The sequence below is a fragment of the Malaclemys terrapin genome, chromosome 1 (genome assembly GCF_027887155.1).
Source record: "Malaclemys terrapin pileata isolate rMalTer1 chromosome 1, rMalTer1.hap1, whole genome shotgun sequence".
NCBI lineage: Eukaryota > Metazoa > Chordata > Testudines > Emydidae > Malaclemys > Malaclemys terrapin.
Genome location: NC_071505.1, coordinates 111981279 through 111999129, shown reverse-complemented (window position 1 = coordinate 111999129; position 17851 = coordinate 111981279). Strand labels below are relative to the sequence as shown.

The window sequence follows — 17851 nt, the reverse complement described above, 5'->3', positions numbered from 1 at the left end:
TGTACCTGGACTGCCCATGTAGCACAATCCAATGGGCTGCCCAGTCTAGTGTCACATCTGCTCGGTCTCTAATTTTTAAGGGGGGAAATGTATTTTAGGTATATCTGCCCCTGAGATCTTGGAGTGAAGGTTTTGGGGAGATACATTGTACCCTCTGACGACAAATTCCTTTGGGCACTGTAGCTGCTAATCTAGTGCTTCCCAGCTGGGCTGCCTTTGCTGAAGCAAGTCCACGTGGGACAGCTGATCACAGAGCTTTGGGGTTTCACATCTCTTTTCTGGGCCCTACAGTGCTCAGAAGCTGTTTGCATTTCCTGACACTGACAAGTCGAATCTGAAAGTGAAATGCCATCTGGGTCTTTTATGTACAGTCATGTTTCCTCCCTAGTGAACCTGGGCTTTGGATTACCACATCATTCTCTGCCTCTTAGTTGGAGGGGGGGGAGCTGCTTCCCCTGAGTCTGTAGCAATGTCAGCTGGAATATAGGGAGGGAGAGGGAAGTAGTGTGTGTTATGTTGTGTAACTGTATGAAAATCTGCCTGTTGCCATAGCCATAATAGATGTAGATTCTAGGAAGATGCTCCTCAAAAACACAACCAAGTAATCCCCTGCATCAGATAGCAAACCTCCTGGGTCAATTCTTTGGAAACCAGAGATTTCCCTCTGTTTGTAAATTCTTGTCTAAAGCAGTTTGAAAGAAATGCTTCACCCCCCCTCCCCTCTCCCCCGAGAAGGCATAAGTCAAGAGAGACAGCTAAATAGTCAAGACTGTCAAAAGTCACTAGTGATTTTGGATGACTCAGTTTTTGGGTGCCCAACTTGAGGCACTTTAAAGAGGCCTGATTTTCCAGGAAGTGCTGAGCACCCACCCTCTGAAAATCAGGGCCCTTTAAGGTGTGTTAAGTCATGCTCCCAAAATTATTAATCACTCTTGATAATTTTGGCCTTTGAATTTATTTGGTATCCATTTGTTAAACTTTTTTTGTGGGGGAGTGCGGGGGGATTGTTGCAAAACAGGAGTAGAGACAGGACAGCAAGGCGCTGGATTATCCTACCGCACAGTACATTCAGGCTAAACATAGGGTCAATCTTTCTTTTTCCATGTATGGAACATCTTGTTGACTTGTCCATACTAATAGATCATTTCCTACCTGAAGGAAGTGGGTGTGTTAGCTCTTAGGAGGTTTATAATTATACTGCGTTAGTATTTGGGAAAAGTCCAATGGAAATATTTAAAATGAAAGCTCATGTTTCAGAGAAGCTGCCAGATGTGGAGATGACTGGTCTGGAAACATGAACACAGCCTGCAGTGTGACTTCTGTGAAGTCTTGTCTCTGTGTTCATGCCTGAAACCCCTCTGCTTGTTCAGTCTGTGGTGAATGATTCTGACTCTAGACAGGCGGGCAGGTCCAGTTTGAATAATTCTGGCGACCAACTGGCTGGAGTTTGGTTCTCTTGATAGGGAATTACTACACACTCTGAACTGTGGAGAAGCTGATTTAGGCCTCTGCGAGCTTAATTTTAGTAGGCTGCTCTGATCCTATCCTCCTAAAAACATTCTCTCTCCTAACATAGGCGCTTTGGATGATCCAGATTGTTTCAGCATTCAGATGTTCACATTATGAGCTAAGCTAAGCACCAGGCTTTTTCTATAGCTGTTCCTTTAGAAAGCATTCCAGATATCGCTAGTGTTTCTGTATGGATCTGGGCCAGATATTCTTTCCCAGATATACTATGATCTGATGGTAACCTAAGCCAGAGGGCATGGCTGCTAGGAATAGCAGAATGTTGGCCTAGCTCTTCTGGCAAAATCTCCCTTCTGGTTCTGATAAGTGCCCTGGGGACTATAAGTGACCAGAGTCAGGCAAGGAGGACCTTAGTTTCACACCTTCTCCGGGTCTGGTGGTCTCCTGCTCTGACTGTGGACAAGTGGTGATACGGAATAGAATCCCTCAGACCTGTCCAGCCCAGAGCTTCCAAGAGCCCCTTGGTGACAGTAGACAACTTTTCTGGGTAAATGTGCAAGAGAACCCATAGGCTGCCAAGACTAAAATAGAGTGTGTGCCTGGAGTTAAAGCAGGCTTGAGAGAGGATTTGCCAAAACTTTTTTTTTTAAATGTGGAATGTTCTCCCAAATGGCCCAGTGAATTAGGCATATCACTGGGGTTTAGGAGATCGGGGTTCTGTTCCCAGCTAAGTCACCTGCTATGACCTCAAGTCACTTGCTGTACTTTGTGGTGCCTCAGTTTACCCATCTATAAAATGAGGATAATGATGCCTAGCCATCTTTTGAATCTCTGAGGTGTGCGTATGAAAAATGCAGTGTTTAGTGGCCTGAATTTCAAAAGTTGTGGGTCCCTGTAGCTCCCTTTGTAGTGAATGGGAGCTGGGGTGCTCAATATCACTATATTTCAAGCCAATAATTGTAATATTAACCAGATTGCAGCAGTCCATTGACACAATGTGGAACTCGTTGTTAAGGGATGTGAAGGCCAAAACTATAACAGGGTTCAAAAAAGAACTAGATAAGTTCATGGAGGATAGGTCCATCAATTATTAGCCAAGATGATCGGGGATGCAACCCCATGCTCTGTGTGACTCTACCTTCTGACTGCCAGAAGTGGTGAGTGAGCGATGGGATGGATCACTCGATGATTACCTGTTCTGTTCATTCTTTCGGAAGCCCCTGGCATTGGCCACTGTCGGAAGACTGGATAGTGGGCTAGATGGACCTTTGGTCTGACCCAGTATGGCTGCTTTTATATTCTTAATGTCACAAAGCAACGCAGGTGCAAATATGCAAAATAATTGCCTCTGCCCACACTCCACCTATCCTTTATCTCCTGGCTTCTAGACTGGGGGTGGCCTGTCTCTGTTCCTTCCTCTTTCCTCTCTTTCCTTAAGCTGGGATCAAATCCTTTTCTTTGGGATCATTGGTCCTAGACCGGTGCTTGGCAAAGTCTGATGGCCTTATAGGCACTATATTAGTTTGCCTTTGTGTTCTTCTATCAGTAGCAGGCTCAGAGAGGGGGGGGACCAAATAAACACCAATGTCAGTCCATTTATGAAAATAACTGCCTCAATATTGTTGTACTTCATTAAAGCTGCATCTGTGAGACTTAAATAAAAATTATATGCACCTCTACTGTGATCTAGGGCCCTGTATAGAACTATTCTTTAATTCCACTCCTGTTATTATGGCAGCAGGTCCTATGGAACCCGTGGGATCCCAGACCCACTGCAGGGCTCTACATAAGTCCCACACAGGGCTCTACCTTGATCCTTTCTCCCTGCAAAGTCTGAGGTGCCCTGGCTGCAAAGGCTGCACCTCTTTCCACATTCAAAAGGGGCCCTATGAAGTGAACTTAAGCAAAATATCAGACTTGAGCCAAGATTTGAAAAAAGAGGTACCTAAAATTAGGCTCCAACGTCCACATTTAGGCATCTAGAGGTGGGATTTTCAAGAATGCCGACTTGACTTAGGAGCTTGTGGTCTTTATGTAAATTTGAATTTTCTTGTGGGAGTGGGGAAGAAGTCTGATATTTTCTCCTGATTATTTTGGGCCATTGTAGCGCCTCTTGAACATGGGACAGTGACTGCTTCCAACAGCCAAAGCAGCATGGCACTCCAGTGCCTTGGTAATGTGAGTCCTCTTGGGATGGATGGCATTGAGTTTGCTGATGTTGATGTGCATGTGTGTATATATCCGGAGTAGTCCCTGATGTTTGTTAGAAGTCCCTGGAATAAAGAACCAGTGCTGTTGCTCACTCCGAATTCCGGCATGTAACACGTTGGCAGTGAGGATGGCTATGCTCCCACTTACTTTTCTCCTCTCCTCTGCAATCTGGCTTGCCCTGCTGGCTGAGTCTATGGTGCTTGTTGTGTAAACCACTTTTCATATGTTTGAGGCTTGCTTTCGGGGTCCCAGCGAGTACAGCTCCAGAGTAGATGGGGTCTCTTCTTGGCTTTGCCGCTGACCTTCTAGGTGACTTTGGGCAAGTCAATAATAATATGGAGATATACCTATCTCCTAGAACTGGAAGGAACCCTGAAAGGTCATCAAGTCCAGCCCCCTGCCTTCACTAGCAGGACCAAGTACTGATTTTGCCCCAGATCCCTAAGTGGCCCCCTCAAGGATTGAACTCACACCCCTGGGTTTAGCAGGCCAATGCTCAAACCACTGAGCTATCCCTCCCCCCCCCCCCCCCCCGTGTTTCCCCCATTTATAAAATGGGGGTGATGATACTTTCCGTTCTCCCTAAAGAACTTTAAGGTTTAGCTATGAAAAGTGCTAGATAAGAGCTAAGTTTCATTCTTGTGAACGATGGCGACATCCCTGTTGCCAGGCAGCGAGTTTAGCTGTGAGGCTGGCTGGCAATGGAAGGCCAATGTACACTTCATGCACTTCCCCTTCCTGATGACTTAAAGGCTATTGCAGTTTCAGTTCTAGAGAACTTCTTCATGCTGACGTGAAAGAGGCTATAGCAAGATAAGACAGTGCACAAAAAAAGCCGCTGATGTTCCTGACTGATACATTGTTTCTATCCAGGGCATCGTTTCTCTGTTTGTATGTGTTGTAGCTCAGATGTTCCCTCTACAAACTGCTCTAAATTATCCATACCATGCAGGCATGAGTTTCTACTGCTGGAAAGTGTAGTTGTTTGGTTAGAAAAAGAACCTGGTATAGCTGAGGCTAAAATAATTGCGGACAAGATTGAAGAACATATATGGCCAATTAATTCTCTAATAGTGCAATCTGCAGACCTGCATAGGAAGAGTGGGTGAAATGCTGGTGAATAGATATACAGCTCATGTGACAGATTCTGTGCTGAGCGTTTTAAGAGATGCAGCATAGAAGGTGTGGCCCTGGAGTAGAGTGGATGAAAGTGGCTTTGTATGACTGTTTTTAACCGTCTACATTCTGGGCTGCTGCAAAGCCCTGGGAAAATACTTTAATTGCGGGCAAGCTTCCCCAGGGCTGTCTATGGGTTGCACAGCAGCTGAGAACTTCTATAGCTCTCAGCATTGTGCTACTTTCCTTCTGTTTTGCTGGGGCTGCAAGGGGAGCAGCATAGGGGCCACTTACGACCTTTCATTTGCAGCTCTTTCACACTATCAGAGCCCAAGATAGAATTGGGCCCCATGTATCTCATAAGCACCTCCCTTATGATTTCATTGTGTCTCTACTGCACGTGTCCAGTTGCACAGCACAGTTCATTACACAAAGGAGGTTCTCAATGTGGTTAGGCAGGACACTTGGCCACAGTTCTTATTCCTGAATTGGTGTGTGTGACGTTACTGTGTAGATAACTGTGGTTCTCCTCACTCCCTTCATTACTGCTTTGCTGTGTTGCTCTAGGCAGCCCCCACCGTCAGCTATACGCTGCTGGATTTAGAGCCTAAACTGCTCCACACTTATACAAAGGAAATAATCTTCTGCACTTCGAAATGCATTGGGGAGCACGTAAAAGTACCGACACTGTACGGAGCTGCTGAAAAACAGGAGACTTGGTCCTTGCCCTGCAAAAATTGCATTCCAAACCGATGCTAACACCCTGGGAGACCCAGAGAGAGCTCCTGTTGGAGCTGTTTGTGTTAAATATCATGGTGACAACTGTACACCTGCAGAATTCTGTATTGTGGAAACTGCCACCTGGATTCACGCAATGGACCTTGCATCTTTCTAAAGCAACAGGTTGTGGCTGGATGCAGTTCTTCCTCAATCTTATGTAGGGATCATATTTATTTAACACACCCGCTCCCTCAAGTTTCTATGGCACTGAGTCAGGCCACAGGGCTGGGCAACCCCATAGGAGGTGGGGAATAAAACAACACTGGGGATGTGGCCTTTGTGCAGCAGAGATTGATAATTGCTTTTGTTTGTGATGGAAGCTGCCCCCAGGGGTTACAAGCTAAGACCAACTGTTTGTGTGGCTTGATGGGAGTGTAATAAGGCAGCTCTGGCAGCCATCTGTTGCCAGGAGGAGGTAAGTGTCACTGTCTTGGATGTCTAGAGCTCCTATATCACAAGGTCCCATCATCCAAGGTTCGCTAGGTTCTTACAAGTGTTGTAGCTATCAGCAACTCTAGTTGTGTTACATACCTTTACTATCGTGAATCTGCACTTAGTGCTTTCCAGGGGACCATGGCTAGATTTTTGAAAGGCCAATCTGGGATCCAGTGTTGTTTGGGTGAATATAGGGCCTGATCCTATTCCCACTGAAGCTAACTGCAAAACTCCCGTTGACTTAAACGATGCAGGATGCAGTCCTTATTGTGCAGAGACAGCCCAGCACAACATGAAGAAATTGCCAGACTTGTGCCTAAAGATTTAGGCAAAGCTGGGTTGCAAGTGATTTTTTTCCAACTGCTGCTTTAGACAGAGGCATATCTTTTGAAGCGTATGAGGCCAGATCTGCACCAGACTGTAGCAGTCACTCACATGTCCACATCACCAAAAATATGTCCACCTTCTAGTCTTTTCTGGGACTTACCTGCTGATGTTGCCGAGTTTATTCCTAAGTCGTGCCACAGTTGTGAGCCATAATTTAGGGTTACCATACGTCCGGATTTTCCCGGACATGTCCGGCTTTTGGGGGCTCAAATCCCCGTCCGGGGGGAAATCCCCAAAAGCCGGGCATGTCCGGGAAAATCGGGAGGGAGGGAGGGCTCGGCCGGGGCCTCTTTGGCCGGGGCCGGGCCGGGGTCGCGGCGCGGGGCCGGGCGGGGAGCAGGGGGCGCGGTGCCGGGAGCCGGTCCGGGCCCGAGGGGCTGGGCCGCTGGGGGGTGCGCGGAGCCGGGCCGGGAGCCGGGCTGCGGAGCCGCGGGGGTGCGCCGGGCCGGGAGCCGGTCCGGGGGTGCGCCGGGCCGGGAGCCGGTCCGGGGGTGCGCCGGGCCGGGGGGGTGCGCCGGGCCGGTCCAGGATCGCGGGCCCGGGGGGTACGCCGGGCCGCGGAGCCGCAGGGGTGCGCCGGTCCGGTCCCGGAGCCGGTCTGGGGCCGCGGGGCCGGGGGGGTGCGCTGGGCTGCGGAGCCGCGGGGGTGCGCTGGGCCGCGGAGCCGCGGGGGTGCGCCGGGCCGGGAGCCGGTCCGGGGCCGGGGGGGGTGCGCCGGGCCGGGAGCCGGGCGGGGCCGCCGGGCCGGGGGGGGTGCGCCGGGCCGCCGGGCCGGGGGGGGTGCGCCGGGCCGCCGGGCCGGGGGGGGTGCGCCGGGCCGGGGGCCGGGCCGGGGTCGCGGGGCCGGGGGTGTGCCGGGCCGCCGGGGGCCGGCCGGCAGTGCTGGGCGGGCCGGGGGTGGTCGGCCGGGGCTGGCACCCCAGGGCCCGAGCCGACCCAGGCTGGAGCCGCCGGGGGGGCCAGCCTGGGCCCGCACCTCCTCCCCCCCATTACCTGCTTCAGGCTTCCCGCGAATTAAATGTTCGCGGGAAGCAGGGGAGGGGGCGGAGACTTTGGGGAGGGGGCGGGGCTGGGGGCGGGGCTGGGGGCGGGGCCGGGGCCCCGTGGAGTGTCCTCCATTTGGAGGCACAAAATATGGTAACCCTACATAATTACCTGGTAACTAGCTTTCTCTGGACAATGCTGCTCAGTCTCATTTTGAAGAACTGATTGCTAAGCAGTTTTGGAATCATCTCTGTTCTGTGTTTGTACAGCACCTAGCACAACAGGTCTGTGATTGGGGCTGCTAGGCACTACAGGAAAAACAGAAGCCTGGCACTTCCCTTGTTCTACACTGTTTCCCTGCACTGCCAACTACAGATGCTTCAGACTCTGGGTTAGGAGCAGAGCTCATGCAGATCCTGGAATGTATGTCTGAAAGAACAGCGATATGTTTTTGCAAGGATGCTAACCGAGGCTGAATGGATATGCTTGATTTTTATACATTGGGACTCTAGCAGTGGGGCTTCAAAGGGAAATGGCTCCAGCCTACCAACCTGCAATCACAGGCAGCACTAGACAAGCTGCTTGTAACTGAACTGAGACCTGGTTTAAGACTCCCAATTCTGCATTTAAATTAACAAGATGAGTTTTTAAAGGCGCCATGGAGGGGGAGGGAGTGAAGACCAAAAGGAATTAAAGTGACTGACTTTTAAATGCCTCCCTGCCTCTCAGAAGCAATTTGTGGCCTCTGGCCATTTTAAATTCACTTGTTTATATAAATAATTGGGAGTATTGAATTGCTCCCAGAGGAGATTTATTTTCAGTAGAAAGTGAATTGAAACTTCACTGTTATTCTGCAAACTGCTTCTTAAGGGCAGACAGGCTTGGGGTGTGGGGCCTAATGAGCTCAGGTTTCCTAAATAAAAGGAGTAATATAATATAATCATATAATAAATCAACATCCAAAGCAGAAAAGGAGTTTATGGCCTTTTCCATACTGTTTTTTCATGTTTTTCTACCACAAACTGTTTTCCATAGTGCAAGGATGAAAAACAATTAAAAGTCTCTCTTTAAAAGTTTAAATACATCTAAAACTAATGATCTGGACCAAGATTTTCAAGTGTTTACTGACTCTTCATGGCTCCATTTTTAGGGGTCCAATCTGAGACTCCTTAAAGGGGCCTGATTTTTCAAAAAGTGCTGATCACCACCCTCTGAAAATCAGACCCCTTTAAGCTATCTCAAGTGGGGTGCCCAGTAACTGAGGCACTCCATCACTAATCACTTTTAAAAATCTTGGCCCTAAACTCTAATAGCACTAAGCCACTTGAGAGTGCATTAGATAGTTGGTCCACACCTTGGGTCATCCGAAACATATGTGAGGTGTGTTCTGATAGACTAGTAACGAAGACCCCTAGAGTGGCTTATTGTTATATTAAGTATTTTTTCTTAGGCTACCTTTACATGCCGAGCTAGGAGTGTGATTCCCAGCTTGCATACACACATACTCATGCTAGCTTGATGGAGAGCTAGCATGAGTATGAGTAGTAGTGCAACCACTGTAGCATGGGCAGTGGCAGCACAACTGAGCCATCTTGAGTACATATCCACAGGGTTCAAGCGAGGTTGCACTTGGCATGACTGAGCAGTGCTGCCACTGCCCATGCTACCACAGCTACACTACTGTTTATACTCACGCTAGCTCTCATCTAGTCACCACAGTATGCGTACGTGAGCTGGAAATGGCAGCCCTAGGATATGGTGAGTCATGCTCAAACAATGTCAGAGCTGTTTTGCACTTATATTATTTCTGCCCCTCATTGTGAAATTCATATAGAAGGTGAAGTTTGTTTATCTAAAACAATTGTTCAAACGTTTCAAATGGTTCCTTAAGGCATTTGAATAAGTTGGAGTACAATGTGTATGTCATGGTGGGGGAAACATGGTGATGAGTTAGTTAGCTGTCGCTGGAACATATTAAGAGTATGTGTTTATACTAGTGAGACTCTGGATTACAAGCCTGTTTTTTGAAATACCTGGAATAAAGCAGTTGTTTAGTTCTTTCCTAGCTACATTATGTAAGACATGGGAAGTAATTGTCCTGCTCTCCTCAGTGCTGGTGAGGCCTTAGCTGGAGTACTGTGTCCAGTTTTGACTGCCACACTTTAAGAAAGATGTGGCAAAATTGGAGCGAGTCCAGAGGAGAGCAATGGAAATGATGATAGGTTTAGAAAACCGGACGTCTGAGGAAAGGCTGAAAGAATTGAACGTGTTTAGTTTAGAGAACAGGAGGCTGAGAAGGGGGGATACAAGTCTTCATATACCTAAATGGTGGTTATAAAGAGGATGGTGATTAATTGTCCATCAAGGGTAGGATAACTAGTAATCATCTTAGTTTGTAGCAAGGGAGATTTAGATTAGCTATTAGGAAACCCTTTCTAACTATAAGGGTGGGTAAGCACTGGAATAGGCTTCCAAGGGAGGTTGTGGAATCCCCATCATTGAAGAGTTTTATGAATACGTTGGACAAACATCTGTCAGGGATGGTCTAGCTTTACTAGGTCCTACCCCTCCAAAGCGGGATGGACTAGATGACCTCTTGAGGTCCTTTCCAGCCCTGTATTTCTGTGCTTGTATAACCATGCACCAACCAGCTTCTCAGGGAGCAGGGACCACAGCAGAGTTACAGATATTAGCTTTTGTTTTGCTGAATGTATTATTTTTATTAATATATAAGAACACATATGAAGATAAATGTGACACCCATGCTTTTAAAACACATCATTTGGATTACGCTTTTGCTTCCCCCCCACAATTCAACTCAACTATGGTTTTTAACTGTTTCCACTATCTTGCAGAACAGCAGATGTAGAAATTGCTTGATACCACTTGAAAGCTGAGATTCTCCCTCTGATGTAGGGTGGTTTTTATGTGTGGACAGGAATCAGGTTACGGGCAACAACTGAGTAAGAGGCCAGGTTACTTCTGCAGTGAAGACAAGCCTTATGGTGAATAGGCAGTCACAAAGGACTTCCTTTCCATATTCTTAGCTTAAACCACAACACCCCCTCGCCCCCCAAAAATAAAACCCTATCATGATGGTGCAGTGTACATTAAAGTTGAGAGAATGTTTAGGGACATTAATTATAGACTTTTTAGCATGGCACTATTAACTTTAGCCCTTTAGTAGTGGGGTGGGCCATCATTGGAGGAGAATATATACAAGTCTTCCTTCACTTTAAGAAAAAAAAAAAAAAAGGTGTGTTCTTATCTCAAGTTAACTAACACGAAGTAAAATCCTCATGAAGATTATGCAATTTGTAGTTTCCACACAAATTAGCGAGTCAAATTAAAGACTATGGGGGAGCCCAGGGTTTACCTCTACCTGCTAGCTCGTGTGAAAACTACAAACTGCCTTGTCTTCACTAGGATTTTACCTCAAGTTAACATGCTTTTTTGTACTGAAGACAAGGCCTAAGAAAAGGGTGATCAAACATCCTGTTTCAGGGTCTTGAAAATAGAATTAGGGTGCCCCCAGAATCGCTCATTTATCACTCTGTCCCAGGTTTACCAATGGTTCCCTCAAAACAGCCCACTTATTAACCAACTTGTTTTCCTAAGGTCTGGGTCTCCAGGGTGGCTAAGGAAATACCTGGAGGACATGGTTACAACCTTCTGATAAATGATTGGCACAAAACAGTGTTCTTTCCAAAACCCGGCACCTTTTTATTGGTGCAGATTCCCTTATAGCAATTCAAAGAGCATCCCAAACCATATTGCCTTGTGGTTTGAAATGTTCCTAAGTGGCTGCACCCTGTTTCCAATGGCCAGTCTGCTGCAGGTTGCTGACAGCAATTGATAACAGTTCTTTAGGTCTTACATATAAACATTTCCTCCACAGTCAACACACATACATATATCTTTATTAACACACACACACACACAGTGCTATCCTATACTATGACTATAACTTTGACTGACAAGCCTATTTTGTCTGCTGACTTTGCTCTATTGACAGGATTCCCTCTGGTGGTGGTGGTGCTGCTTTCTCTGCTTGTCTTTCAGGTCTCTGCTTCTTCAGCTCTTCCCTCCTCATGTCAGTTGTCTACTGAGACACCCTGACTTTTATACTGTCCTGTCAAAACTTTCTAGACACTTCTGCTAATATCTTCCTGTCAGATCCTACTTGGGTGCATGCCAACTGCCAATCATTTCAAACTATCAGTTCTGTTTTTAGCCTGCAATTGTTATTTACCTCATAGTTATGATCTGCTGACCTTTCTCCTACTTTGGTTTTCCCACCAATTTTATTTTTAGTCTGTGTGACCTGCAGCTTTCACTTAATCATGGAGTGCCTCTTGCTTATTTAAAATGGAAGACAGAGGTACAAAATGGAGTCTGGGGAGTTTTCTCTGGTATCAGGAGGAGAATAGAAAGGAGGTCTTTTTGCCTCCTTCATGACACAGCTGGTCTGGTACATTATGGAAGATTTTTACATCACATATGTTGTGGGTCACTGACTGAGACAGGGTGTTGAACTAGATGGACCAATGGTCTGATGCAGGGCCCCAATTTTTTCTGAGATCTAATTGGTTAATGTGTGGCTGTTAGATGGAACCAGGTAAATTCTGAGAAATCATGGATAAAAGAACTGCTGCCCAAGTATTTGTATGTGTGGTTTTTTTTTTTTTTTGGAAATCACAAATCTGTAAAATCCCTCCAAAAAGCTGGGAAATACCTTTTCTTTCCTGAACAGTTTGTGTCTTCTTGTGGCTTGCATCTGAGCTTGAAGTTTGTAAGTTTCTGTGTTTTTTTTTTGTTTTTTTTTTTAACTTCCTCTTTTCCACCTGCACTCTGAGTCATTTTAATGCAGAGTTTTGTTCACCACCTTAAACTGTTCCAACAGGGGCCAGGACAGATGTGAGAAAGTGTTATGGAGTGGCGCAAAGTTTAAAGCTAGTGCCGGTCAGTGGTGACTGGAAGATCACATCAGAAGTGTCTTGGTGCCCTCAGCCCATCCTGGGTGAACTAGTGTCCACATTGCAAAACAAATAAACAAAAAAACACCACTGCAGCTGGCACCCTCAGCACAGAGACCAAGGAGTTAGTGGAGTTGGAGATGAAACTCCTGTCTCCCCTTACAGCTGGGCCCATCCAGGTCAGGTTTGGTGTACATGGGCTGTGATGTGGGGCCAGCTTGCAACTCCGAAGCCCACGCAGTATCCTCTCGTTGGACAGAGCAGAGTTCAGAGCTCTGCGTTTGGCACTATTCACCTGAACTAAATTCCTTCAAAAAAACTAAGTAGAAGCCCCCCTGTTCCAGCAGAGGGAGCTCCAGGCATTTGTGAGTCTGCCTTTCTGAAATTCTCAAGAATTGTAACATTCAAAAACCAGTAGGAGAACACTTCAGTCTCCCTGGACGCTCAATAACAGACTTAAAAGTGGCAGTTCTTCAACAAAAAAACTTCAAAAACAGACTCCAACGAGAAACTGCAGAACTGGAATTAATTTGCAAACTGGACACCATCAAATTAGGTCTGAATAAAGACTGGGAGTGGATGGGTCACTACAAAAAGTAATTTTCCCTCTGCTAAGACTCTCACCTTCTTGTCAGCTGTTGGAAATGGGCCACCTTGATTGCATTGGCCTCGTTAGCACTACAAAAGTAATTTTCCCACCCTTGGTATTCACCCCTCTTGTCAACTGTTGAGAATAGGCCACTTCCACTTTAATTGAATTGGCCTCGTTAGCACTGACCACTCACTTGGTAAGGCAACTCCCATCTTTTTATGTGCTATAATATATATTCTACTTACTGGGTTTTTTTTCCACTCCATGCATCTGATGAAGTGGGTTTTGGCCCACGAAAGCTTATGCCCACATAGATTTGTTAGTCTCTAAGGTGCCACAAGGACTCCTTGTTGTTTTTTCTGAAAACGGTTTGTTTGTGACTGATTGCTCATGTTCCCCCTCTAGGTTTTCCTGGAATTGTAGCAGTGGCATGGCTGTGCTAAGGAGCTTTTATTAAACGTGATTGGAGGCCTTTGGCAGGATACAAACAGCTTGACTCTCGACAACACCAGGTACTTGAACTGGGTTATTTCCTGTACACCTAGGGGGCAGGCTGTGTGTTAGGTACTCCCCAGGGGCAGTGCAAGGTTGACTGGCTCAGGCTGGTTCACTTATAAATGAACAGGAGTGTCCCACAGCTAAAGGCAGGAAGCTACCAAAATACCCTTACCACGAACCAAATGACTTGGTAATCAGGGCCACAGGTGCCAACTTTTTTCTGCGCCACTGTGTGCTTGTGACCCCGCCCCGACTCCACCCCTGCCCCAAAGTCCCCGCCCTAACTCTGCCCCTCCCTGTCCCTATTGGACCCGTTCCCAAATCCCCGCCCAGCCCCGCTTCCTCCCCCAGGCGTGCCGTATTCCCCCTCCTCCCTCCCAGGCTTGCCTTGCGAAACAGCTGTGTGGAGAAGCAGGACACGGTGGCGCGCTCAGGGGAGGAGGCGGAGTGGAGGTGGAGGTGAGCTTGGGGAGGGAGCTGCCGGTGGATGCAGAGCACCCACCAATTTTTCCCCGTGGGTGCTCCAGCCCCGGAGCACCCATGGAGTCGGCGCCTATGATCAGGGCATCTTGGATCCTTCACTAGCCAGGCCAGAGGTCCACCTCGAGCTAAACTTGCTCTCCATTCCGACAGCTGGCCCTACCTAAGGCAGAAGGCCCTGACTCTAAAAGCCCCTGTTCCTTTCCAGGTCACTTGCTGTCATGGTGATTGTCAGCCCACCCCCACCCCCCGCCTCTCCATTATCATGCCTATTCATAAAGCAGGAAGGTGGAGCTACCAGTGAGGGGGGGCATTGTGTCCTCCTATCCCATCCCTCTTCACTCCTAAAAAGGGGCCTACTTGCTCATCTGGTCCAGTGTTCACAGCCTTCCGTATGACTGCCAAATCACCAAGCCTGTGTTCCTGGGGAAGGCCCATGCTCCGCAAAGCAGGGCTGGATCAGTAAGGGCTTGACAAGGAGAATCTCTGGGACAAAGTGGCTTGCAGGCTTGTTGGCATCTTCCTTTTGTTCCCTTGCAAGGAAAGGACTCGTGGGTTGAAAGCTAAGGGTGACACAGCTGCACCAGCCCAGCAGCCAGCATGGATCAGGTCAGTTCCAAAAGGTTTTTTGTTTCAAAATTCTGTAAGTTTAAATTTTCAGAAGTGACTGGTGATCTTGTGTGCCCAGCTTAAGGGGTGTGATTTACCTCTGCCCTGACCCTCTGAAAATCAGGCCTCTTTTGAGGTATCTAGTGATTTTGGGTGCTCAACTTTAGTCGCTTTTTAAAATATAGGCCCAAAAAAGTGTAGTCTTTAACATTTAATAATTTGGGGGATGCTCAGTCTGAACTCATTTTGGTTCCTAGTCCCTGTGCAAGTTTGGGTATGCAGGCACCACGTTTCTGTACAGCTTGGACTTTCTGCCAACACGCTGCCACCCATACAGGCAGCTCATTCCCCAGTCTGTATGGATGGGTGTGCCTGCATATCTGAGATCAGACTCCAGCTGAATGCTCTCTTTCTGATGCTAGCTGAACATGGTCATTATTGACCTTGTCTGGGTCCCAGTCAAACAGTGAGATGAAAGATGTGCTCTTAACTTTTGAAGAGTCTGTATTTTTTTTGGTGTGAGAACCCTCCCCTGGTTAATATCTCACATTGCTTATTTTTAAATGGTAAATGGACATCAGTTGCTTATATTTATAACGGGAAATAGAATAAATTCAAGGTAATAGGCTTATGGTCTGAAGTTTGTGTAAGTACATGTTTTAAAATGGTAGTTTTAAACTGCAGCTTGAAATACATGGAGCATCTTAAATTAATCCTTCCACCACTGGATTAGTAAAAACAAAAATCATGCAGCACTTTCTGTAGGTCCTACACATAAACAAAGCCATGACAATCAGAATGCAGTAGTGCAACCTCTTCGGTTAATATTATTTCAGGCTCCTGGAGGAGGTCCACAATAGAGAGACAGTAGTGGAAAACAGTCCTCTCAGGCAGGAGTGTCTTGTTGGCTGTCAGATTCATGATGACTTATTGGTGCTTATTTTTAGAGTCTGCATGGCGATGTACAGGTGGAGTGCATCCTCGTGTATTCCTTTCTGAAGAACTGTCACAACTGTGATTTCAGCAAAGAGCTGGATTCTCTGAGAAACGAGGTGATGGTTTCCCCATCAAAAAACTTCCTCGCTGTTGAGTTTGATGATGGGGAGCTTCAAACAGATGGGAATCGGAGTGGCCGGTTCCAGAATGGTGAGCCAGGTAAGTACTCTCCTCCTTCCCTTATCCCACCATTCTGAAGCTGAGCTCTTCTGTAGCAGAATGGTACAGGGAGTATTTTCTCTGTGGAATATTGCTGTGCTGTGGCTCTTGACATTAACAAATTAGGCTTTCTCAGTTCGGATGGTACAGCTGATGCTTAGCACCTTATCTTACCTGTCTAGGTATTTCTGGAGCACTCGTCACCATAGTACCTAGATGCCTTTTCTTCCACACCCTTGCAGTTTGCCTTAATGGAGCCCCAAACTCCAGTCTACTTTGTTAGGCCTTGAGTTTTAGAAAGTGTTTAGATACTTGGCACCTGTTAGCTAGTTTCGAACTGGGACTTTAGGAACAACTCATATCTCTGCTATTTGGGCTGAAATTCACCACATTTTGCTTTGCCTGTGTGATGGGAAAACAGTATCCAATGCTGGCTGATTCAACAGGAGTAGTACTGACTGTTATCTACAGTGTAGTGCCCCCAGGGGCATTGCTATACCACCTTGGGCTGTGACCTCATCCAGTCTCATAAGCTAAGCAGGCCTGGGCCTGCTTAACTACTCTTGGATGGGTAATCTCTCAGATAAATCCAGGTGTTTATAGTAGATGGCACTCTGCCCTCCAAATCGGTATTGAACTAATGGCCCCAGGATGGTGTCAGAGGTGGCTCTGGTAATAGAGATGCTGTATTCTAGATGAGATGTAAGAGGTCCTGACCATGGTTGTGAAAGATCACGTGGCTTTTTTACCCTCCAGGATGAGGGTGTTACCACAGTGGCCTGGCCAAATTTCATTTCAGTAGCTATATTTTAAATTCCCCCTGAAGTATCATTTGGGTGAGATAATGTTTCTCCTGAGCTATTGCGTAGTGCTGCTGGACATTCTGCTCTCCATTCCGGGCTATCGTGTTCCACCTCAGAGGTGGCTCCATGTCAGTGATGAGTGGAATGATCCCTGAGGCATGTAGTAGTTTTGAACACTTTGTGGGAAGAGCTGCTGTGCGCAGATGACAGTGAGAGCGCTTTTGGGGTACTTGAGCCTGTTGTACACCTGCACTGGACCTAGATTTGGTCATGTCTGTGTGTGAACAAAATCCTGTTTAAAACCATCTCTTTATTTTGCTGGAATTAGGTTCTGTGGTTGATGAGGCCACTTTCCAGCTCATCGGAGCTCGGCTTGCTGAGATCGGGGACCAAGTGGCTAGGGAGATCGATCAGAGAGTAGTAAATGATCTAGTGCAGCAATTTGTGAATGAGAATCTGTCCAAAGAGGTAAGTGAGGAATTCAGCTGATTAGCAATAACTAAAGAAAGACGAAAATGTAACAGATCCCTCTGGATGTGATCAGCAAGAATGGAGAGTTGCCTGGATTGTTATTTTAGGTAGCTTCATGCTTTCCGCATGACCAGGACAAGAATCCATCCTTTGCATGCACCTTCCATGTAAAGATCCCAGAAAACATTACATCAGCTTCACACCCCCTGGAGAGGTAGGTCCAGCAGTGTTGTCATCCCCATCTTGCAGTGGGGAAGCTGAGGCACAGATAGGGTAAGGGCCTGACTTTCAGATGTGCTTAGCACTCTGTGGCCACTGACATCAGTGGGAGTTGCAAGGACTCAGCACCTCCTGAAAATCAGGCCAAAAATCACTGCCAAAAAACCCACAGTGGCGAGTCTGAGTCTGAATCAACTGTCTGGGGCTCACACTGTAGGGCTAAAAATAGCAGCGTAGACATTCCTGCTTGGACTGGAGTCCGGGCTCTTAGAGCCACCCCCGTCATCAGGTTTCAGAGCCTGGGCTCCAGCCTGAGCAGGAACATCTCCACTCCACTGCCATTTTAGCATGAAGATCAGGGCTCTGAGACTCACTGCTCTGGGTTTGTGGGTTTTTTTAGTTTAGTTTGGCTTTTGCAATGTAGATGTGCCCTAAGTGACTTAGCTAACAGTGAACCTTGTGCATTTGTTAAGACTGTAAGACTCTCAGCTGTTTCATGTACACAGCTAAGCACACTGGTGCTTAAGTAATACTATCCGTTGCAGAAACTCAGCAACACTTAGATACTAGAATGTTGGATGTTGCAGAAAACCCTTAGAGGAAGGAATAAAGACCAGCTCTTCCAATTCCACTCATGTGCTTTAGCTATAAACCAACCTTCCTCTCAG

General features: G+C 47.1%; 1 protein-coding gene across 7 annotated transcripts in view; it reads left to right on the top strand.

Annotated features, from left to right (window-relative positions):
- BID (BH3 interacting domain death agonist) overlaps window positions 1-17851 on the top strand; it is a 33762-nt gene that overhangs the window by 12131 nt on the left and 3780 nt on the right. For 6 of the 7 annotated variants that reach the window (XM_054035592.1, XM_054035601.1, XM_054035575.1 and 3 more), the window contains exons 2-5: window positions 13354-13460; window positions 14468-14535; window positions 15483-15690; window positions 16822-16961. In XM_054035592.1, the coding sequence (XP_053891567.1) occupies window positions 14527-14535; window positions 15483-15690; window positions 16822-16961 (357 nt within the window). In that variant the 5' untranslated portion in view covers window positions 13354-13460; window positions 14468-14526. The remainder of the gene's footprint in view (window positions 1-13353; window positions 13461-14467; window positions 14536-15482; window positions 15691-16821; window positions 16962-17851) is intronic. The other variant, XM_054035618.1, reaches the window with a different exon arrangement.